The sequence below is a fragment of the Chionomys nivalis genome, chromosome 26 (genome assembly GCF_950005125.1).
Source record: "Chionomys nivalis chromosome 26, mChiNiv1.1, whole genome shotgun sequence".
In the NCBI taxonomy this organism is placed as follows: Eukaryota; Metazoa; Chordata; class Mammalia; order Rodentia; family Cricetidae; genus Chionomys; species Chionomys nivalis.
Window position 1 is genome coordinate 22,006,063 of NC_080111.1, and position 20,631 is coordinate 22,026,693.

At 38.7% G+C, this 20,631-nt stretch overlaps 1 protein-coding gene across 6 annotated transcripts in view; it reads right to left on the minus strand.

Annotated features, from left to right (window-relative positions):
- Cacna2d1 (calcium voltage-gated channel auxiliary subunit alpha2delta 1) overlaps nt 1-20,631 on the minus strand; it is a 422,605-nt gene that overhangs the window by 197,675 nt on the left and 204,299 nt on the right. For all 6 annotated transcript variants that reach the window (XM_057758274.1, XM_057758278.1, XM_057758273.1 and 3 more), the window contains exon 4: nt 12,513-12,572. In XM_057758274.1, the coding sequence (XP_057614257.1) occupies nt 12,513-12,572 (60 nt within the window). The remainder of the gene's footprint in view (nt 1-12,512; nt 12,573-20,631) is intronic.

Consider the following 20,631-nt stretch of genomic DNA (forward strand, 5'->3'; position numbering starts at 1 on the left):
AGAATTTCAAAGCAAGGGGAATATGGAAGTCCTTGGCATGCTCAGCTTCGGCGCTGGGTTAGAGGACAACCGCTGCTCTTCATCCTCCGTACACAGAGCTTTCCAAAGCGAGCAAGAATGATTTTAAATCTAGACCTTGGCTTTTATCATAGGAGTTTGTTCTCTGACTCAGACGATTCATTCTCATCAATGAAATAGCCTTGACATTCTGAGTACCAAGAAAAGAACCACAAGCAAGAAGCCCACTAAGCCTCCACGCCAGGAAATCTGGTGATGCAAATTTATAAACATTTCTTTGTGTGCCATCAGATACAGAAACAAAACTGTGACTGACATTCTTTCTACTGTGGATTCAAATAATCTCTGTCTTCTTCCCCAGCGACTCACTGCCACAGAAAACAAAAGAACTCAGAGATGGAGGCAGTGTGGATATTAATATCAAGGCTATTGCATTAGTGAAATTACATTATGAATTCCAGGCAAAACTCTAAAGTAAAGAAACTTCTGGAAAGCCTCAGGATCAACATCTATGATAAGAAAGAAAGAGAAATATTGATTTTTTTGTCAGGATATTTCATTTCCTTTTTGGCTAAGGAAATAGGTTCATGTCATCTCAAATACACAATTTGCCTGTTTTCGCTTGCCACAAAGATTATGAAAATAATGTAGCAGTAAAACCGTCAAACAACATTTTGATTTATTGCAACTTAGATTCTGTAATCTATTGTCTCCAGGGAGTAATAACTAATATTCTTTATTTCAAGAGCATTATCCCTTCAGATCGAGAACCAAATTCCTTCAGATAATAAACCTCAAAATTTCAAACCCAAGTGTGGCAACATAAGATTTATTAGACTTTACTGGTTATGAGCTATTAGGAAATGGAATTCCAATCTCATGAAAATAGCAAAATTTGCTGGATTCTTCCAGGACATTTCACCATGTTCAAAGAGATTGCACTGACTCTATATCTAACTGTACATGTCCTCTCAGAGACCATGAGTAGAAGAGCTGGTACCTTTGTCTAACTGCACATGTCCTCTCGGAGAGCATGGGTAGTTTGTAAGAGCTGGTACCTTGGTGAGTAAAGTATTTGCAGTGTAAGCATGAGGGTATAAGACAGGATCTCCGTCACGCACATAAAATTTGGGCACAGCAACAAAGGCCTACAACCCCAAAGTTAGTAGGGGAAAAGACAAAGAGATAGGTGACTCTCCGGAGTTCTCTGGTTGGCTAGCCAGCCCAGTCAATCATTGAGCTTGAGGTTCAGTGAAAGACCCTGTCTCTCTGAAGTAAGGTGGAGAGACTGAGAAAGACATGACATCAACCTGACACCCATGTTTTCAAATGTGTGTATGCACACCCTACACATGTACACATAGGCAAACACACATATGTAAAAGTCACAGACACATAAAAAGTTTATTAAAATGGATTCTGATTATTTACTGCTTTTCTTGCTTTGTCAGTTCGTGTTTCACATGTTATTATCTTAGAAAACTTTGAAGACATTCCAGAAACTTCATCAAAGAAGAAAATACAAAACTTTTTAAAAGCTAAAGCAAAATGTCCAGCCCATCTCAATCATATAAGAACTGAGGAGAGACTTACAAGCATGCTCAGCCTGTGGCCTTAATGGTGCACATGTCTTAGGGTAGCTGTGAATGTGGTCTGACACAAATTGCATATTTTTTATGCAATGTCACGTCACAATATTATAAAACTGGACACTCTTAGTAGAACTTTAATCAATCATCCTGATCGATATACGTCATGAGAAAAATCCACAGAAACTGTTAATGTGAAGAATGAAATTAATGCAATAATAAGTCAATAATAAAGGCACTATCATAACAGAAATTTTTTGAGCATTTGGTCTTTCAAAATTACATAGATTTCCAGAAAAGCAAAGTGATACTTGTGTTAAAGATTGAAAGATTGGTGACTGGTAAAAATATGGCCAAAGAGTTGGCATATGGCGGTTTCAGGGCTAAATTATCTTGGATTGTTGTAGAATGGTATTTTTGTATATTGTAAAAATATCACTCTGATGGGTTTAATAAAAAGCTGAATGACCAATAGCTAGGCAGGATTTACAGACAAAGAGGATGCTGGGAAGAAGGGCGGAGTCACAGGAAGCATGGTATGTAGGAGATGAGGTAACAAGCCATGAGCCACATGGAGCCATGAAAATTAATACAAATGTGTTAGTTTCAGTTATGAGCCAATTAGAAACAAACCTAAGCTATCAGTTGATCTTTCATAACTAATAATGTTCCCGTGTCATTATTCGGTGGCTTATGGTCCCAGTGGATCACTGACATTGGACTATCTGGTACTCGATAGTGATCCATTGTTCACTCCCATGTCTGACCTAACAACTTTTCAACGTTCAGAAAAACCTTAGAATTTACTAACTTAGAAGATCACTGGCTTCCACCAACTCCAAAGCTTAGAATATGTCAGAGAGCCTGGGCAACCCACAAAGAAATTTTCTCTGCTCTCCTGTAACCTGCTTACCTGCTTTTCTATGGACATGTTTGCAGAGACTACCTTCACTTATGGCTCCTGTGTTCTGTAACTAATGAAATCTACTTTTATATGTTTCCAGTCAGAACATGTTATTCATGACAAGCAAATCTATCTTCCCAGGCCATGGTTACTAATATACGACCTAAGAATCAACTATCTCTTAATTCTTTCTAGGTAAAACTGGAGGAGCCAACAACTAAATAAAGATCCTGAACGAAACAACATGGTGATATGGTTACAGAAAACAAGGAAAATTTCAACAACACAGAAATAACATAGTAACCTAGTAAGATATAAAGATATATCCTAGTAAGATATAAAGAATGGGGAAAATGCAGATATTCAGGTTTATCAAAAACAAATAAGCTGTCATCACAATTTCTGTGTTCTATTCACTAAGTAGTACTAGGAACCTATATTTTTTGTGTGTATCCCATAAGACATGTATGAGAGAAGCATTATGCAGAGACATTATCCAGCTACAAACATTTAGGGAGATTTCAAGTTCCTTTTTCTAGTTAATTATATCGCTTAAACCTACTTATTTTTAATTTTATCTTGTTGCTTGTTTTAGAACTCATCTTTACCCCAGGCTAGACCTAGACTCATGGTACACCAGAGGAGCTCCTGAATTTCTCACCCTCCTGTTTCTACCTTGTGAGCTCTGGAATTGAAGAACTGTTCCACAAAGTCCAAGTACACCTCAACTTTAAGTTGCGTTCTGTTTTGTTTGAGAGGGTTTCCTTTCTCTAACTAACCCTGACTGTCCACACAATACAGACCAGGCTGGTCTATATTGAATTGAGTTTGCAATCACTTCACTTCTGAGCCCCAGTGTCTCTCCCCACTCAGATGACTCTTTCATTGCATCTATACTAACTGAGAAAGTTAGGAAATAAATATCAGTTGATACTTAAAGAATGTAGGGGAAAGAAGTAATAGAAGGAATGGACCATCTGCAGTGTATAGGGCAAGAAGACATTACACTGGACACAGACAGCACGCATGCGGCAAATAAGCCTAGAGCTCAGCAGAGCTCAGCAGGGTTGCATGTGAAAACAGGAGGGCTGTTTGGGGAGAAAGCATAGGCTCTCAAGAAGAGTGAGGAAGTGTCTCCCAAGCCCTGACCACGCTGTGAAGAGAGATGTTGTAGGAAGATTGACAGGGAATTGGGTAGTGAAGACAGTAAAACTGGAAGCAGCTTCCTGACATGAAGAAAAGGCATCTAAAGGAAGAGAAGTTTTAAGTTTCTACAAAGAACAAGTAGGAAATTAAAGAGAAAATGCTGATTTGGTTTTGGGAAGCAAGCTACAAAGGAGACATGAGGCTTGGTTACATAGGCTGCCCTATATGTAGAGATAAGGCAGGAAAGAGGGGAGGCCTCATATCTCATTGAAGTCTGCTGCCAGAGACAGGAAGAGAGGGAAAGCCATGAAGCGGAATGGTCTGCAATAGGTTTTTGTCTAGTTTTGTTGGTTGGTTGGTTGGTTTTCTAATGTTAAACCAGTCTCGGTTTTTATGTTGAAAGCAATGGAAAACAGATAAGGTGACGGGATGGAGAGATGGCTCAGCAGTTAAGAGCACTGACTGTTCTTCCAGAGGACCCAGGTTCAATTCCCAGCACCCATGTGGTAGCTAAAACTGTCTGAACTCCACAATCTGACATCTTCACACAGACATACGTGCAGGCAAGACACCAATGTACATTAAATAAATAAATAAATTGTATTAAAAAAATAAATTGCAAGCTGCATGCGATGTTGCACATCTTTAATCCTAGTATGCTGGAGACAGAGGCAACTGGATCTCTGTGAGTTCAATGCCAAATGGATTGGTCTACATAGTGAGTTCCAGGACAGCCAGAGCTATGTAAAGAGATCCTGTCTTGAAGAACAAAAAACAAAAGAAACTAAAAACAGCATTCAGTTAATACATAAATACATACATGCATACATACATAGATACATACAGTACTTACTTGAGAGACAGGAATGCATTCATTCATCAGACTATATAAGATAGTTGAAGAATAACATGAATGAACTTTAAAACGGTCTGTTTCTGCCGTGGACAGTAACTCACCACCTTAGAGTTCTGTACATCATTACCATATGTCATCAACTCCAGTATTACATACACACTTTCAAAAAAGTACTCTATTGACTATTACACAGTTGTTTCTTGACTTCTTAAATTAAGCATCACATCTCTAAAATGTCTCTGCTCAGAAATATCTTTTGGGGTTGATTTCTGGCTGCTCTGTCTACTAAGCATCAATTGGATTGTTTCTATCCACTCTTCAGTGTTCTGGACAGTCTGTTTCCACCGAAAACAATCCACTAAGTCCTCAGCCATGAGCAATCACTCTCTTGGGCAGGATTCAATGTCCGAGAGTCCGACTGGAACCACACCCCAGAGTCTGCACCAATCTGAACGCCATGCTTGGCTCCTTTCCTTCAAAGCTCCAAATTTCTGGTACCTTAAACCCTTCGGGGAGAAAAGGTTTCAGGCCATGTATTTAACTCCTGGACCAGCCTCTGTCCCCACAGAAGTCTTAGTGAGGCCATTAACATATCTCTAATTCCATTAAATTGAATCCATTCCAGCATCTAATGTTATTTATTCTCAAGATGAGATTATCTCTGGGAATAGAGTTAGTGTTCCAGAACTCGGGCTGTAAAGAGCTCCAGGAAGAAGAAGCGTGCGCTCACTAATGTTCTGGATTGTGATGGAGATGATGCTCCTGTATTGCCATCATCCAAGTCACCCAGAGTACTAGGTACATGTATATAACCTAATTTATAACAATATTTCGAAGCTACAGATAAAGAAAGCAAGAAGACCCTCAATGGCTAGCCTAAACATGATAATGGACGGTAGGAGCTGACAAACTATCAGCAATCTTTCGGATGCATTCACTTATTAAAATTCACATGATTGTTTCCTAAGGGAATGAAGTATATCCCTAGGACCCCAAAGGACAAGGGAAGGATGAGAATGGAGTGAGAAATAAAGGTGACTTGCCAAACCATGTCTTCTCATGGAAAGAAGGTTTACATTGATAACAAATGAGTCATTTTCTTTAGGCTCTTTGTGACATAGATGTAAGTACAGGCCTGCAAGCCCTGTCCACTGAGTAGTTAGGGTTGGGAATAGTGCCATTCAGTTCATGTCTGCATAGTGTCCACACTGTCTCCACCTTAAAGAAACGTCAACGAGCCAAGCAGCAACATCAGGAGTGAAAGCTGGCAGGTACTCAACAGGAGGGTGAATCCCCAGCAAGGAACAGTGCCAACCTGCTTGAGAGCATAGTGGAGTAAGGGGAAATATTCTCTATGGGAGACAAATGGTGGTAATAGAAGCAGAGGGGCAATGACTGAACATCTCACAAGGACACAGTTGTATTGACGAGCAGAGGTGATATCTTAACGGAATAGATATTTCAAGAGAATATTGTTTTTTCAAGACTGCAGGGCAAGTTAGTGTTAGGCCCAAAATTTTAAGTAGATTTGCATAATACTAAGCCCAGTGCTTTATACCTAAGCCACAGCTGTGAGTAAGTCTATGCCAGCATATAAAAGTGCAGTTCAAACAAATTTTCATCATCTCTTTGGTAATAGGAACAGTGAAGTTCACAAGTAAAAACAGGTGTCCTAAACAAGCTATTATTTTTTCATAAAAATACATGCAGGCTATTATATGTCATGATCACACTAGAGTATCTTTGTATTACATTAGCCAACCTTCTCATCCCAGGAAGTTTGCACCATAGTGATAAAAAAAAAATGGAGAAAGAGTATGTACTGAAACATATGCAGGCATTAGAAAACATAAAAAAACAGCAAATCCAATCTTGGTCAAGAAAAGCCATAAGGAAATGGCAGAGATGAGCAAAGGTCCAAGAGTGAATGAGTACATATCCTTTCAAAAGAACATTAATGATTACTCAGATGTTCATGTCAATGGTCATAGCCGTTAGGCTGACTGACACTAAAGTAGCAAATTTGCAAAGTCTTCTGTAGGTCAGATCACAAAGCACAAAATATACCCTGATTATAAGTATTGATGGATTTTTGTTCATGAGTCTGTATGTATGTGCATGTGTGTATGTTTGCCACTATGCATGTGCAGGTGTGTGTGTGTGTGTATGTGTGTGTCTGTTTGTGTGTGTGCATGCGTGTTTTCAAGTGCGCTAACACGGCTACTCATGTGGCCATGCCCGTGGTGCCCAAAGCTACAATCGAGAATATTACTTAATTACTCTCTCTCCTTATTCTTTGAGGCAAGGCATCTCAGGAAAACTCAGACAGTGCTTGTAAGTTTAGTCTAGCTCCCCTGTGCCCTGAGGAATCTTCACTTCAGCCTTCTGAAGTCTGGGAAGACAAACATCTGCTGCCCCTGCCTGGCATTTCCCGAGTGTGTAAATCTGCATGCAGGTCGTCATGTTTGCATGGCAAAGAGTGTATCATTGACTCATATCTCTAACCCCTTGCTGAATACTTTGAAACAAGAAAGTGAAACGGAGATTTCTAAGGAAATTTTCTGACTATGAATTGTATGTAATTTGTAGTCATTTATAATGTTCATACAAGTTCCTCATCTTTTTCTCTTTAGTCCTAAATTAATATAGTAAATCCTCAATTTAATACAAACAAGTAGTCTATATAAATTAAGAAAATGTAGTTTACACTGCAGAACTTAAACATCTGTCTTAATGGTTCTTTTTTGATAGCTACAGTTTGGCACTAGGTGGTTGAAGTAACTGACTCCTTAAACGTCAATAAGGGTGATGCTGGGCACTCCCTGTGGCTAAAATTTTTAGACACTGGCAGCAGTTTCAGAAATTTCAGTAATTGACTACACTCCCTGAATCTCAGTCTGTGAACACTGAGGCAGCAGAATGACTGTGAGTAACAGGCAGACCAATCTGGTCTCGTCTCCCAGTGAGGAACAGCTCTCTGACTTCTCCCTCCCTTGTGGAGACAACAGCCAGGGAAGGGAAGCATTGTGCACAGCCTCTAGAATATCGGCATTTTTATTATTTTCGCACATGCTGTGATGGTGTCTTTCTGAGGGCCACGGGCTAGTCAACATGCAATGTCCTAACAGGCTTTAATTGAAATAAAAAAATGTGAGGTCATAGCGGACACCCAAAAATGTTATTAAGAGTGAAAGCAATATTTGTTAGGCCAAATAACAAGTAGTTAAGCATACTGCTTTCCCTTTTCAATATAAAAATCAGGATTTGAGCTATTACCCAGATTAAGCAGCAATGTAAAAATCCACAGTTGTTACAAACTAGTTTGGCGTGCTCCATAATCGTCATGAGCACATATGTGTAGATGAAAGCATCAAAAGTTAGTTCAATTTTTCTTAACTGAAGAGTTTCCTTTCCCAATATTAGGGAAAATTAATTTTGCACTGTGACTCCTTTAAATATATTTTTATGATGAGGGAAAATTCTTCAGGAGCATCAAAAGAATGGAAATTTTAATAATTTTTGTATATATCAGTAATGCTACAAAAATTAACATACACAAGTGAACCAATCAGAGGCAGAAACTAAGAAAGACAAAATTCAATCACAGGTTGAAATGAATTTGATGATCCATCAAATTCGTTTATTCACTTATGAAGACAGCAAGCCATCCTCCAATTTTCACTCACAAAAATGAGTCCTTTCCTACCCAGTGTGCAGAACACTGTTTGCCTTTATGCATTAAAATCAAAATAAGCACAGTCTGTTTTCTCATCACACAAAATATTTGTGCTTTGGTTAACAAAGATGATGCTCCTCCATGAAATGAATAGGGATAGATGAAATAATACAGAATCGCTGTGCCTACGAATTTTACTCACACAAATACAAAATTTTGAATGCCATTATGTTAAAAGAACATTCCAATATATGACATGGCAAAATGATTTTGACAATTACAGAACGAAAGTTATCCTGAAGAACTAAATTAACCTGACCGACTCAGTCACATTTAACTTCCGCCACAACGTTCTTCCTCTTCTAATTTATTTTCCCCGTGCAGCAGGAGCTAAAGGGCTCCAGCAAATGTTTTATTTACTGACCAATTTGTGGGCATCTCCACTCAGCCTACGCAGCAACCAGCCGGCACTAATACGGCACACATAAAGATCCCAGTTCTTAAAATACAAATTAGGCACCCCTTCTGTTTATACATGTGTAAGTACAATTAATATCACAGGCTTAGATGGAAGCAAAATTGCTTTAGCTAACCAGCCATTTCAAGGCAATCAAATGAGATTTTCGATGCAATTGGAGAAGATTGGTTTGGTGGAAATAATAGAAACTCTATCATGCGGAACAATTAGTTTACCAAGCTCTAGTCCCCCTCCACCCACCTGCCCTTAATCAAATCATCTGTCCATCTTAAGTGACTGACATGGCATGCTTCCATTAGCACCCATACTTTACGGAGACCTGAACAGCAGCTGGTAGATGTGACTTACTTACAAATATTGGTTTGAACTTGTCAATGCATGGCCACATCAATTTTAATCTATTTAGCGTGTAAGTCCTTTGTCCCCTCCCATGTTATTAGCGCCACGTGTCACCCCGTGGAGCTTCTGGCCCATTGTTCCCTTGTTTGTATGTTCCTGTGGGAATGAAGTGGAGCCGAGGGAGAGTGTGAATTACACGAGCTCCTTCTTGCCGCCAGCAGTTAGGGCTTCGCCTTTTGTTCTCGCTGTTTATATGATTTTTCTATTTTACACAGCGGGGAATGCTAATCAACTTTTGCGTGAGCAATATTAATGAAACATGCCAACGTATACTTGAGGGAAGAAGCAGAATATTATATTTCTTTTTGAAATGTTAATGCGGCTTTTAGGAAACTCTTCTTGCCTTCGAAATTACCTGAGTGCTAAATTATTAAAGACCTATCTTACTAGTGGAAAGAGCCAAATACTTGAACTGAGAAAAGGATTCTAAGGTGTAGAGGGAGGGCCTTTCAGAATGAGGTGTTTAATTTCAAATTAAACATTTTCAAATGTTTGCTTAAAAAATGGCAACTGTTTTGGGTGCTTTATCCAAAACAGAGGTCTAATGTTGGTTATGTTTAATTATCAATCACTGATTTCTTATTCTGGATCTAGAGGATTAATTTAGCTCAATGTATCTATGAATTAAAGCACTGTCTACTTTGTCAGAAAAAGATGGAAGAAAGGTGCTCTATTTTACTACTTCCTGATCATTTGAATCTAAAGATTTAGTAGGTCTAATTCGGTTATATTCTGCAGGCATGAAACTTCTCACAGTTTCAACCATTCTAGCATACTATGATCTCCCAAGGAGGAGAGTGGCCAGGGACACTTGATGACATGGAAGCCATGGAGGACAACAACTCCTAAGCATGCAAAGGCCGTCAGATGGGTGCCCCTGAGCAGCGGGCATGACGTGTGTGCAGGAAAAACAGTGGACAAAGCTCTGAGCTGCTTTCCTTCAAGAGTCACTTTTAAGGGTAATATGGTATGTTAACAGGTCCTGAGCACACTGTAGATTAATGGGAACTTAAGAACAGAGTTGGCTCCCGCACAGTGAATACTATTCGATAGGAACATTTAATACTAAGGTAAATGACTCGCTTCTATCCATATAAACATTAGTAATGGCTTTTGCATCATTGTGGACACATTTGTTATCCTGAATGAAATTTCTACCAGTGTTGATTCATAGACATGGGCATTAATCTTACATAATAGAATCAACAATTCCACATATAAAGAAAAACTTGACATGTCCCAAAAATGAGCACGGTATGAAATTGTCAGCGACTCATCTTGAACCGGTGTTTTGTTGGAAATGAGTAAAATAAGCAAACTGCTAGAGTGCCTTCCAGCTGATAACACTATCGATGCACTAAATGTGCAAATCCTAACACTCTGAGTGTTGTCTTTCATGGTCACCTACCACTTTTGTAAAAAGAAAAAGGAAGGGGTTGCTAAAATGATGACAGTATTAATGAGCCCAGTATTCAACAATTTACAAGCTATCTGGGGAAAAGATCTGCTGTCTAGAAAGACACAACTACTGTTTAAATACATTGACATTGGTAAAGAAAAAAATTAGTTTAAGTCTATGTCAACTTGGTTTTTTTTGTTTTTTTTTGTTTGTTTGTTTGTTTGTTTTTTCAAGACAGGGTTTCTCCGTAGTTTTTGGTTCCTGTCCTGGAACTACCTCTTGTAGACCAGGCTGGCATCGAACTCACAGAGATCCGCCTGCCTCTGCCTCCCAAGTGCTGGGATTAAAGGCATGTGCCACCACCACCCGGCGTCAACTTGTTATTTTTTAACAATGATGAAAAATACCAAATGATTTATTGAAATAGTGACTTTTTTTTTCCAAAGAGAAAAAGTGATTTCTATATTACAGAGAGACACTGTGAGATGCTTGATAATGCTTGGTGTTCTGTTAATTACTGAAGATTCAAACTCAATCAACAGCAACTGCACTATAATAATACCACACCAATTAGACCTAGTTTACTTTCATAATATGTCATATGCCACCTTTAAATGGGGGGCCAGGAAGAGGACTTGTCATCCACATAAATCACCAAAGCTGGTTTTTTTGTTTGTTTTTTGGGGTTGCCTGTCTCTAAGCTATATTCAAGAAATACAATTTTAAGGTCATTTCCCTCATCTAAAAAGTACTAACTGCCTTCCAACCCTCTCATTCCAAAAGCTCATGTTCCTCAGTGCTATAGATGCTTATGATTTTTACTCGTTCGACAATTTCTTTTCATATATTACAGGCGACAAACTGACCTTTATTAGCCTAACCATGACAAACAGCTGTAGGTAAATCCAATATCTAATAAGATAGAACTACTCAGTCAATATGATCAATTCACTGAGAAAATCAAATTAAGATGACAGTCAAAGAGAATCACTACTGAATAGACTGTCTGAGACCAATTAGTAGACAAAGAAGAAGGATCACAAGTATCAAGCAAGGAAGTTCATAAAAAAATTCATCATGTTATTTAGACTAGTTTCCCCTCTGTATGTATGCACGTTTGTATATATGTATGTATGCAAGCAAAATAACAAACACAAAGTAGTCACGCTACTTCCCACACCTACTGCTGTACAAGTTTTGAACTTTGAATCTGACACATTTTAGAATAAGATCTCAGAGAATATCATTAGCTGGCCTTCACACGTCTGTCCATTTTGAAACAGCATCTGTGAGTTCAGGGAAGAGTTAGTTGTCTGGAGTTTATCGGTCATCAGAGACTGAAAACATCTCTATTATAAATAAAGGCATCGACTATGTTACAGAAGAACTTCAACTGACATTTCGGGATTGGCCACTTTCGTTGGCTACCACAGTGGATGGGTAGTAAATTCTTCATTACAAGGAAGGCATCTGCAATGTTGTGCAATTAACCCAGCATCCCAGAGAACAAAAACAAGCTTATCAAATAATAAGGAAAACATGAAATCTAATGCCAGCTGGCGTGTCCAAAAGTAGTTCACAGTAAATTGGGAAAGGGTCCAGCAACACTCAAACCAATCAAACGGTGAGCATGCTTCGCTTATTTCTTCAGTTATTTCACCCAGAAACACAATTAAAAATGCATGTATTTCTTAAAAAAAAAAAACAGTTGAATGCAACTTTGTTTTCAAAACAATGGTGAAGATTACTCAGAGTATGATTCAATGCTGCTTTAATGTATTTTCAAATGCCTTGAAGAATGTGAGAACCTTTTCTGTATTTTTTTTCTTTCTTTTCTCATCCATAAATATGACCATGAATATTTTCACTAATTTAACTGGTCTACGTCACTCAAAAAAGAATAGACTTTGGAAGTTTTGGATCAAATTCCTATAACACTGTAAAATTCCATCGCTGACTATATTTAAATGTGACCAAAACTATGCAAACAAAAGTACTGACCAACTTAAATAAATTGAATATATTTTTTTTTAAAAAAAGTTCTTACTGCAAAATCCTCCCTCCACTGGTGGGCAGCTTGGACCTTCTCAGCTTCCATAGCCAGGCGCTGAAAAAGAAATTGTAAATCTTAGACACATGTGACCATAACCACAGGAGCAGGGAATTACAACATAATACATTATCCATGAGCTTTGATGTTATAATTAATTATGGGCATGAAAAGCAACAAACAGTACTGACTTATGAGTCATAAGTCCTAAATCAGTTAGCAATCTAACCTACTAAAGCTGATGTCACAGCAATGAATTGTCTACTGTTCTTCAATACCACTGAATTAACCTATCTTTCTTGTTTTCATCAGGGGTGGGTTCCATCAAGGACTTATATTTCAATTTTTTGTAAAAAAAAAAGTTTTAATGAAATGAAGGCAGTATAGTGATTGGAGTATAATCCTGTTCTTAAAACACTACCAAATATTTCATTCATAGGAAGAGAATGATGTTGAGACATTGATGAATATATGGTAACCAAATAGGCACATTGATAAGAATATGTTTGGAATTTCCTATTTGCTAAGAGTATGCATAGATGTTTCCAACATTATTTGAAAGACTGTAAACTCAGAGTGCATACGTATGGAAATGCCTTCATTTTGCGGCCCTGTAGCATGATAAACTATGAGGGGAGTGTAAGGCTGCTTTATTTCCCTTGGGTACTTTTAAGTTGAAATATGGGGCAGAAATAGCACAAAGTTAACAGCAAACACAATAAATACAAATGTACTAAATTCACTTCTTAAGAGACAAATAGCAGGTGAGAATTTAGGAGAATACAAGCCATCCATTGATTTTGTCAGTCTCCAAGAAATATTCTCTGTGGCTGCTCTCCCAATGAGTCAAGTCTACATGAACTAATGGAAGGATTTCTTGGGTTGTTCTTGACATTAACATGTTAGTATCTGTTCTTTAAATTAAATACTATAATCTGTCTATTTTCTAAGATATTACATAGGTATTACCAATAAATATATAATAATATAATAAATATAGGATCAACTCAGCTCCTTTGATCTTTGATTTCCTAATATACATCTAGAATGTAGATGCCTGCATGCACACACACAAACACACACACACTAGATATAGATTTTAATAAAGTAAAGGACATTTGTTGTGAGAGCCTGAAAATTTTTAGAAGCCTAAAGACAGCAAGGCAAATCTATAAAAATGACACGTATTTTCAAGAGTCGACATACAAAAGTTGCTAAATTTTAGTTTCTCTGCTTGAAATATAAAATTAGGAACTCATGAAAAATATACTGTTCTTACGTCTTTATTCATAAAGAAATAAATGAAACTTTAATCAAATTTCATAAAAGTTCTAAATCCTGACTTTGGAGATAGTCTAGGTTAGAGCTAGCACACCCACTAACTGCTTTTCCCGGTGACAAAAGACCCGAAGGTCATTACTTAAAGAAATCGACATGTCTTCTAGACACTGCGAGCCTCTAATTAACTTCCATTCCAGTCAAGTGACATTTTAAAGCCAATAATCTACCAGTGAATGCCATGGGGAAATTGCACTAAGAGTAATAAAATCCCTATCTAATAAAGTGTGAATATTTAATGTCAGCCAGTCTCCATCTATACAGGTGTATACATAGGTATGCCCTATATCAACAGCTTGTTTCCAGAGAAAGCAAATGCTATTATGGAATGAGTAGTATAGGCTATCGTGTGGCTGCTTAGGTAGGAACAGTCTTAAAAAGCACTGGGTAGGAACCCCTCCTTCATAATAAGCAGCTTGTGAAAACAGGAACTAAAACGCTAGAACTCCAATTACAGGCCAGAAGAAAGGGAACAGAATTTTATCCCTGGCCTTGAGTGGAGACAGGACATTCAGAACTAGCTAGAAGGTCCCAGGCTTGCCCAACCTTTTAATATTGTGATGCCATGTGACAATCTACAATATTTATGTGAAAGAACCACCCAATTCAGCTACAGAAAAGAAAAATAACTTGCAAGATAAAGTTTCCTAATATTTTAAGAAACTTGATGACTTTGCAGAAGGATGGATAGACCTGTTTGTTACCTTATCATTGCTATCTACCCAAAGGCTTTCTAGTAAAGAGCCAGGACACACCATTATCACTTCCCACTACAGTCTATCCAAAGGGCCTGATAATCACTGGGACAGGAAATAGTATAAAAGAGAACTCTGAAAGGCTGAGACAGGAGGATTGCTACGAGAGAGTCACGATGGACTATATAGGGAGATCCTGTCTCAAAAGAAGACAGTGTAAGGCCTGTCTAAGGTATAGGCTGACACACTGGCCTCTCTTAGCCACCTCAGCCCCTGAGAGTGTGCCACTATAGTAATGATATACTGACCTCCTACTCGATGCCCTGAGTAGCGCGTGGGTTGTTTTTGATTTTGTTTTGATGGAGATCACAAGGACTGGAGTGGAGGGGAAGCAAGCAGACATGAAGCCCATATTGAACACTAAAACGCATCTGGCCCATATGAGCAACTGAAGGAGGAAAGCACCACTGGTCATCAGTCTCCTTGACTCCAGCGTCTCCTCTTTAGCTCAGCCTGTTAACTTCTCCTGAGTTGAAGCTGAATTCCCCAATACCCAGAGCCGACTGACTGATAAACATCTCTGTGACATAGATTCAAACAATGTCCAGACAATGGGGATGCAGAACAGACTTCATCCAAACAGGGTTGATGTTTCCTAACGAGAAGTCCAGGCCACTTGCTAGAGCAGCAGGGACATCTTTCTAAGGGTCAGCTTGCTCTCTTCAGTCAAGGATGCTCCTTTCCTGGGGATGACCTTGCGGAAGCAGAAGTGAGGCAGGTAAAGGAGAGCTGGACTTCTGTTTGACCAACTCTTTCTTTACTTAAACCCAAAGTGCATGTCAGTTCCTGGAAATGAAAGTGGAGCCACTGGACCCCTTTCCCTGCTTTCTCCCCAATGGGGCCATACTGAACAAATCACTCTCTCCTGTCTGCTTACACTACCAACCATTATCACCTCTTTAACTGGCAAGCTGGATATGGGATGCTGGACCTCCTCTGTTGGGGCTGCTTGAGTCTGTTGTTTGGCTAAAATTCCCAATTCCAACACCTATGAAGAAAGTAAACCTCAGTTCTGCTTATATTATGACAAAGTCCAGAGGGTCACTTAAATGACTTCATTTTAAAAATGTATGTGAAAATCATATATATATATATATATATATATATATATATATATATATATATAGAGAGAGAGAGAGAGAGAGAGAGAGAGAGAGAGAGAGAGATGTATTTTAAATTCACATATCCCTATGTCCATTGGAATTTTAGATTGCATCTTTAAAATAATAGTCATAAGAACACCTTAAAGATGACTTTTACAGACTCAGTTTTAACACAGCAGACTGGCCACCGAAGCTTCAGTCTCTGAAGCTTAAACTAATGCCAGTTTTTAGTTTCCCAAGTCATATCATTAGCCATCATGGTATATATGGTGTATATGAAGACACTGTAGAATCAACACTAAAACAATGACAGAAAGGTATGCTTTCAGGTTAAATGGAAACCAAAACAAAATTCAAATTCATGAAACAAGTTTGGGCACTGTCTTTACACAAGGCATCCCTTCAAAGGCAGATGGATTGTTACTCTCAGTAAAGAAGCTTTTGATATGCCATGGTCTGCAGGGACTAGAACAAAATCAAACCAGACAGACAGGAAAAAGTTTATCAGATGAGAGAAAGGCCAGCTCCCTTGGAGGCCTATTCAACCTTGACCTTCTCACTGCGCCCTATCTGTTCCTCTGACACTGGCTTTGAATTCTGACAGATGATGTGAAAGTCAAATAGGAAAGCGGATGGATATTGAAAAGGGTCATTCTTATCATTCTTATCAATGGTATTTAGATTTATCTCCTCTTACAAACACAGTATTTTCTAAACATCTAAGTTTTCTGCTTCCTAGGCTATAAATTAATTTTAGGCTCATTTTTTTATTTTTAAGTTTTGAGAACAATCAAACAATCATCCGGATTTTTAAGAGCTTTGAAAGCAAACTCGGAGGCACCACAGGGCTATTTTATTCCGTCAAGACTCCAAAGCCGCCGACATTCAGATTTAAATACGAAGTACTGTCTTAGAGAGTGCACTCAAACAAATTCTAAAACCATGTTTTCAGACAATCTAGATCAGAATTTTTTCCTCCAATAAAGGACAATGGATATAAACAACGAACTAATTCAAGCAAAATACGCATTTTCGATGACTGAGATTAATGTCCAAACAGTTAATACCCAATAAGAAATGGCAATTGCTGTACTGTACCTGTATTGACAATCTAATTATCACTGTAATGAGTTTACTAATTTTCATTAAAAGGTTCTTAGGAGATCAGGATACACATTTGAACGAGCCAATGATACCTTTTGAAAATAGCAAATTAAGGTGAATGCACGCTTCCACATTCTGAAGAAAAGAGCACAGGCTTCTGAGGAAGGTGGAGGGGTGTGGCTTCTCTGAATGTTGCGCAATTTAGTCATGAATTTAACAGTCTTCAGCATCTCAGATGCTTATGTATTTTGTGTATATTTCTATTTATGTATGTGTATAGATGTGTGTGGACCTGTGTAGACATCTATAGAGGTCTGTTTCCATTTTAACATCACCAACACAACTCCGTCAAATAGATTGTGTTAGAACTATAATCACTGAAGGCCAGTTAAACGTGTAAATATAAATAAAATGAAAGCAAAGTCCTCAGCGGCACCGAAGTTTTCCATTTTTTCCTGCAAAAAAGCTCACATCTATAGAAACAGATTGAAACAGAATTTTAGTAGCTATTTGAATTAAAAAGCACCAATTCCTTATTTGAGTAATCAAAAGACCAATGGAAGCCTGGCATCTCTGCATGCACAATAGGACATTGTCCTAACACTGCAACCACCTTGGATCCCAATAGGGCATTGTCCTAATGGTGAAGTCACCTTGGATCCCAATAGGGCATTGTCCTACATTGCAGGGACCTTGGATCCCAATAGGGCATTGTCCTAATGGTGAAGTCACCTTAGAGTTCAGAAGAACAGAACTTCTCAGGCCTTCCCCTGGAGCAGTGTCAGTGTTGGAAGCATTGGACAGGTGCAGCAAGAAAGGCATTTTATCCTGACAAAAGGCTGTGGGGGTCCGAAATAGTCTCCACTCCGTGGAATGAGAGCAAAGAGCTGGCTTAGTCAATATGTGCCCCGTGTTCCCTGACTGGGGTAAGGGAGCAAAGCTTAGGCTATGCAACAGGGGTCACTCCTCCTTAGGGTGGGGATGTGGGGATTGGCTAATTTCTGAACCAAGTTAAGTGACCATAGTAGGCTCCGGCAGAAGGGTGGGGTGGATGGCGTGAGCTGCTCATAGCACATGCTTAGGGCCTGGTTATCTGGAAGACCCGGGTTCTCCAACAGCCGAAGAGATCAACTTGTAGAAGGGGGGTTACATATTGTTTAAAATGTACTCATAATCACAGACAAGAGGTTACAGAGTTATAAAATGTGATCAGAGTAACCAAATTAATTACTATCAGTATCTTTCACCATTTGACAAGGAAGCTGTGGCAACCAGGTGAATGTGTCTATATCCTGATTGGAAGGAAAAGTATCCCAAGTAACAATCTGAGCACAAAATAATATGTACTTCCACAAGTCAATGTGGGGGATCTTAGGAAAAGGCTATGACCTGGAGTTTAGCCTGAACATTATACAGAAATCTTTATTCATAATAATTACAAAAATAAAATTTAAAAGTTATTTTATGTGTGTGTGCTTGATTTTAGAAACAGTAAGCATATTTTTATGAAGTTACTGTCTATAACATACAATATATAATATGTACATACAAAATACAATCTCTTCCAGTACAAACATACATTCTATTTATGTACTATGACATATATAGCACACACACAAATTGGAGTCACTATTTGACAGATGCTTTCTGAATGTCTACACTATCCATGTCTTATCAATGTTTTTCAGTTAGAAACACACATACGTTTTTGTACTATGTTGTATATAGCACACACACACATACACCTTGGGGTCACTATCTGACAGATGCTTTGTGAATGTTTACACTATTCATGTCTTATCTATGCTTTTCAGTTAAATTCCCATGAAAACCACACCTTTACCACAAATTTGAATTCCTCATTTGAAATTAAGGATGGGTTTTGGCAGGATAAGTGTGCTAAACACAGCAAGCTATATCACAGGCATTCTTACACACACACACACACACACACACACACACACACACATGTTTGGCTGTGGGCCAGACTGCAAATATCCAACCACATAGAAACCAATAGTCTGAAACTTACTGTACAGAATGTATTATTTCTGTCTCTCCTTGGGTTCCAGTACTTTAAGAGAGAGATAATACATTCCAGGTCACCTAACATTCAGCTTGAGCCTCTCCTCTGACATGGGCAATGACTGAACCCCCACAAGGCAGTGGTCTGCATCTGTGGTTCACATCGTTTGGTTTTATGTGTTTGAAAAGATGTCGGTCTAATCTGATCCTTGATACTCTTGATTGTTTTCTCCCTGTGGGCTTTACACCAGTTGAATGCCAAGGAGGAATCCCATCAGTTTCCTCCAGGGAATTGTCTCTCCCAGGAGCAAGCCATCATCCTTCCAATGGAGGTTTAGACAGAATGAAGCAGGTCACTAAGGCCATGTGTATGAGATCTGCTTTGCTGCAGTTGCCTGCAGCTGCCGATACCGCTTCAGACAACCAGGCTGCAGCCAGCTCGGACACAGTTCAGTGCCAAGACCTAACTGTTCATTACATCTTCACCATCAGAAGGCAGAAGGAATCTCATTTGCAAATGCAGATAATGGAATCCCTTAAGAAATCATCTTTTTTTCTGCACAGGCATTGTGCAAGCTGAATGATCTCAAACTGCCACTTGACCAAAGACGTCCTCGGTGGCTCTGTTCTCCTCGGTGGCTCTGTTCTGCTGTGCCTTCTCAACCCAAACCTTAGCTAGAGCTAAGGCACATTTCTATGCTTTATTTACACCTGGTTAAAATCAACTTTACAAGTTTCCCGCTTTTGTTTAATGGTATAAAACATAAGGATAGAATCCTTATTTTTCAATTTCCAATTTTTTTTTTTTTAAATCAGGAAAATTCCAAGACCTAAAAGGCATGCTGGTGCAATCCAACGTAGATTTAGGAAAATAATCTCCAACACTGAGATATTTTCCTGGCCTCTGGAAAGCAACAGTCTATCTGCTCAAGTGTTCAAGAGGAAAAACAGACAATAAAACTCATTAGAGAGCTTCTTTGAAAATTAAAATTTGTAAGAGATGGACTAAATAGAGATAAAAACATGTACAGTTTAGTTGTCTGTGTAAATTCAAATATCTTAGTATATCTGTAACTACTTAAAGGGAATGCAGAACAGTTATCAACATAATAAAATGTTAGTATTGATTGGTTTAAGCCAAACCACAAAGGCATCTGTACAGGTGAAATGTAAGCATGCATAAGAAATCATTTAATAATTTCCTATTTTTAAAATATCATGTTATGTGAAATAAAGAGCCCACAATAACTACAGTATTTTTCGTCGATGGTGTACCAGCTCAGAAGCCATAACATGTGCAAAACGTGTAGATAAAACCTGCTGAAATCATGCTCGTCACCATTACTTCTCTATTTGTGGCCATGCGAAAAACAAAACTTTGGAACAGGGCTTCTGGATCCTGGTGTAGAGATTTCAGCCTAGATTTGTCATGTTCAGTAAGCGCTTTTGAAATTAACCACAAAGCTTCAAGTCTAATCTCAGAGATGTAATTAGCTCTGAACAATTGGCAGACTCTGGGAAAACAGAAACCAGGGTAAAGGAGGTTTCATCTGGTGAGAAAAGCAAAACCCCTTTTAGCAGCAGTAAGAAAGCAACGGCTACACAAGCGATGATCGACACCCACTACCTTCCTTCAGCTCCACAGCACACAGCAAGAAAACACAACCCTGATAAACCAAACGAAGGTTCCCCATCAGTTGTGTGTCTGGCCATGTGCAGCAATCACTCACTGAACGTTTGTAGATCACCCTGGGCCCTGACCAAAGACTTGGAAGCACTCGTGGGTCAAAT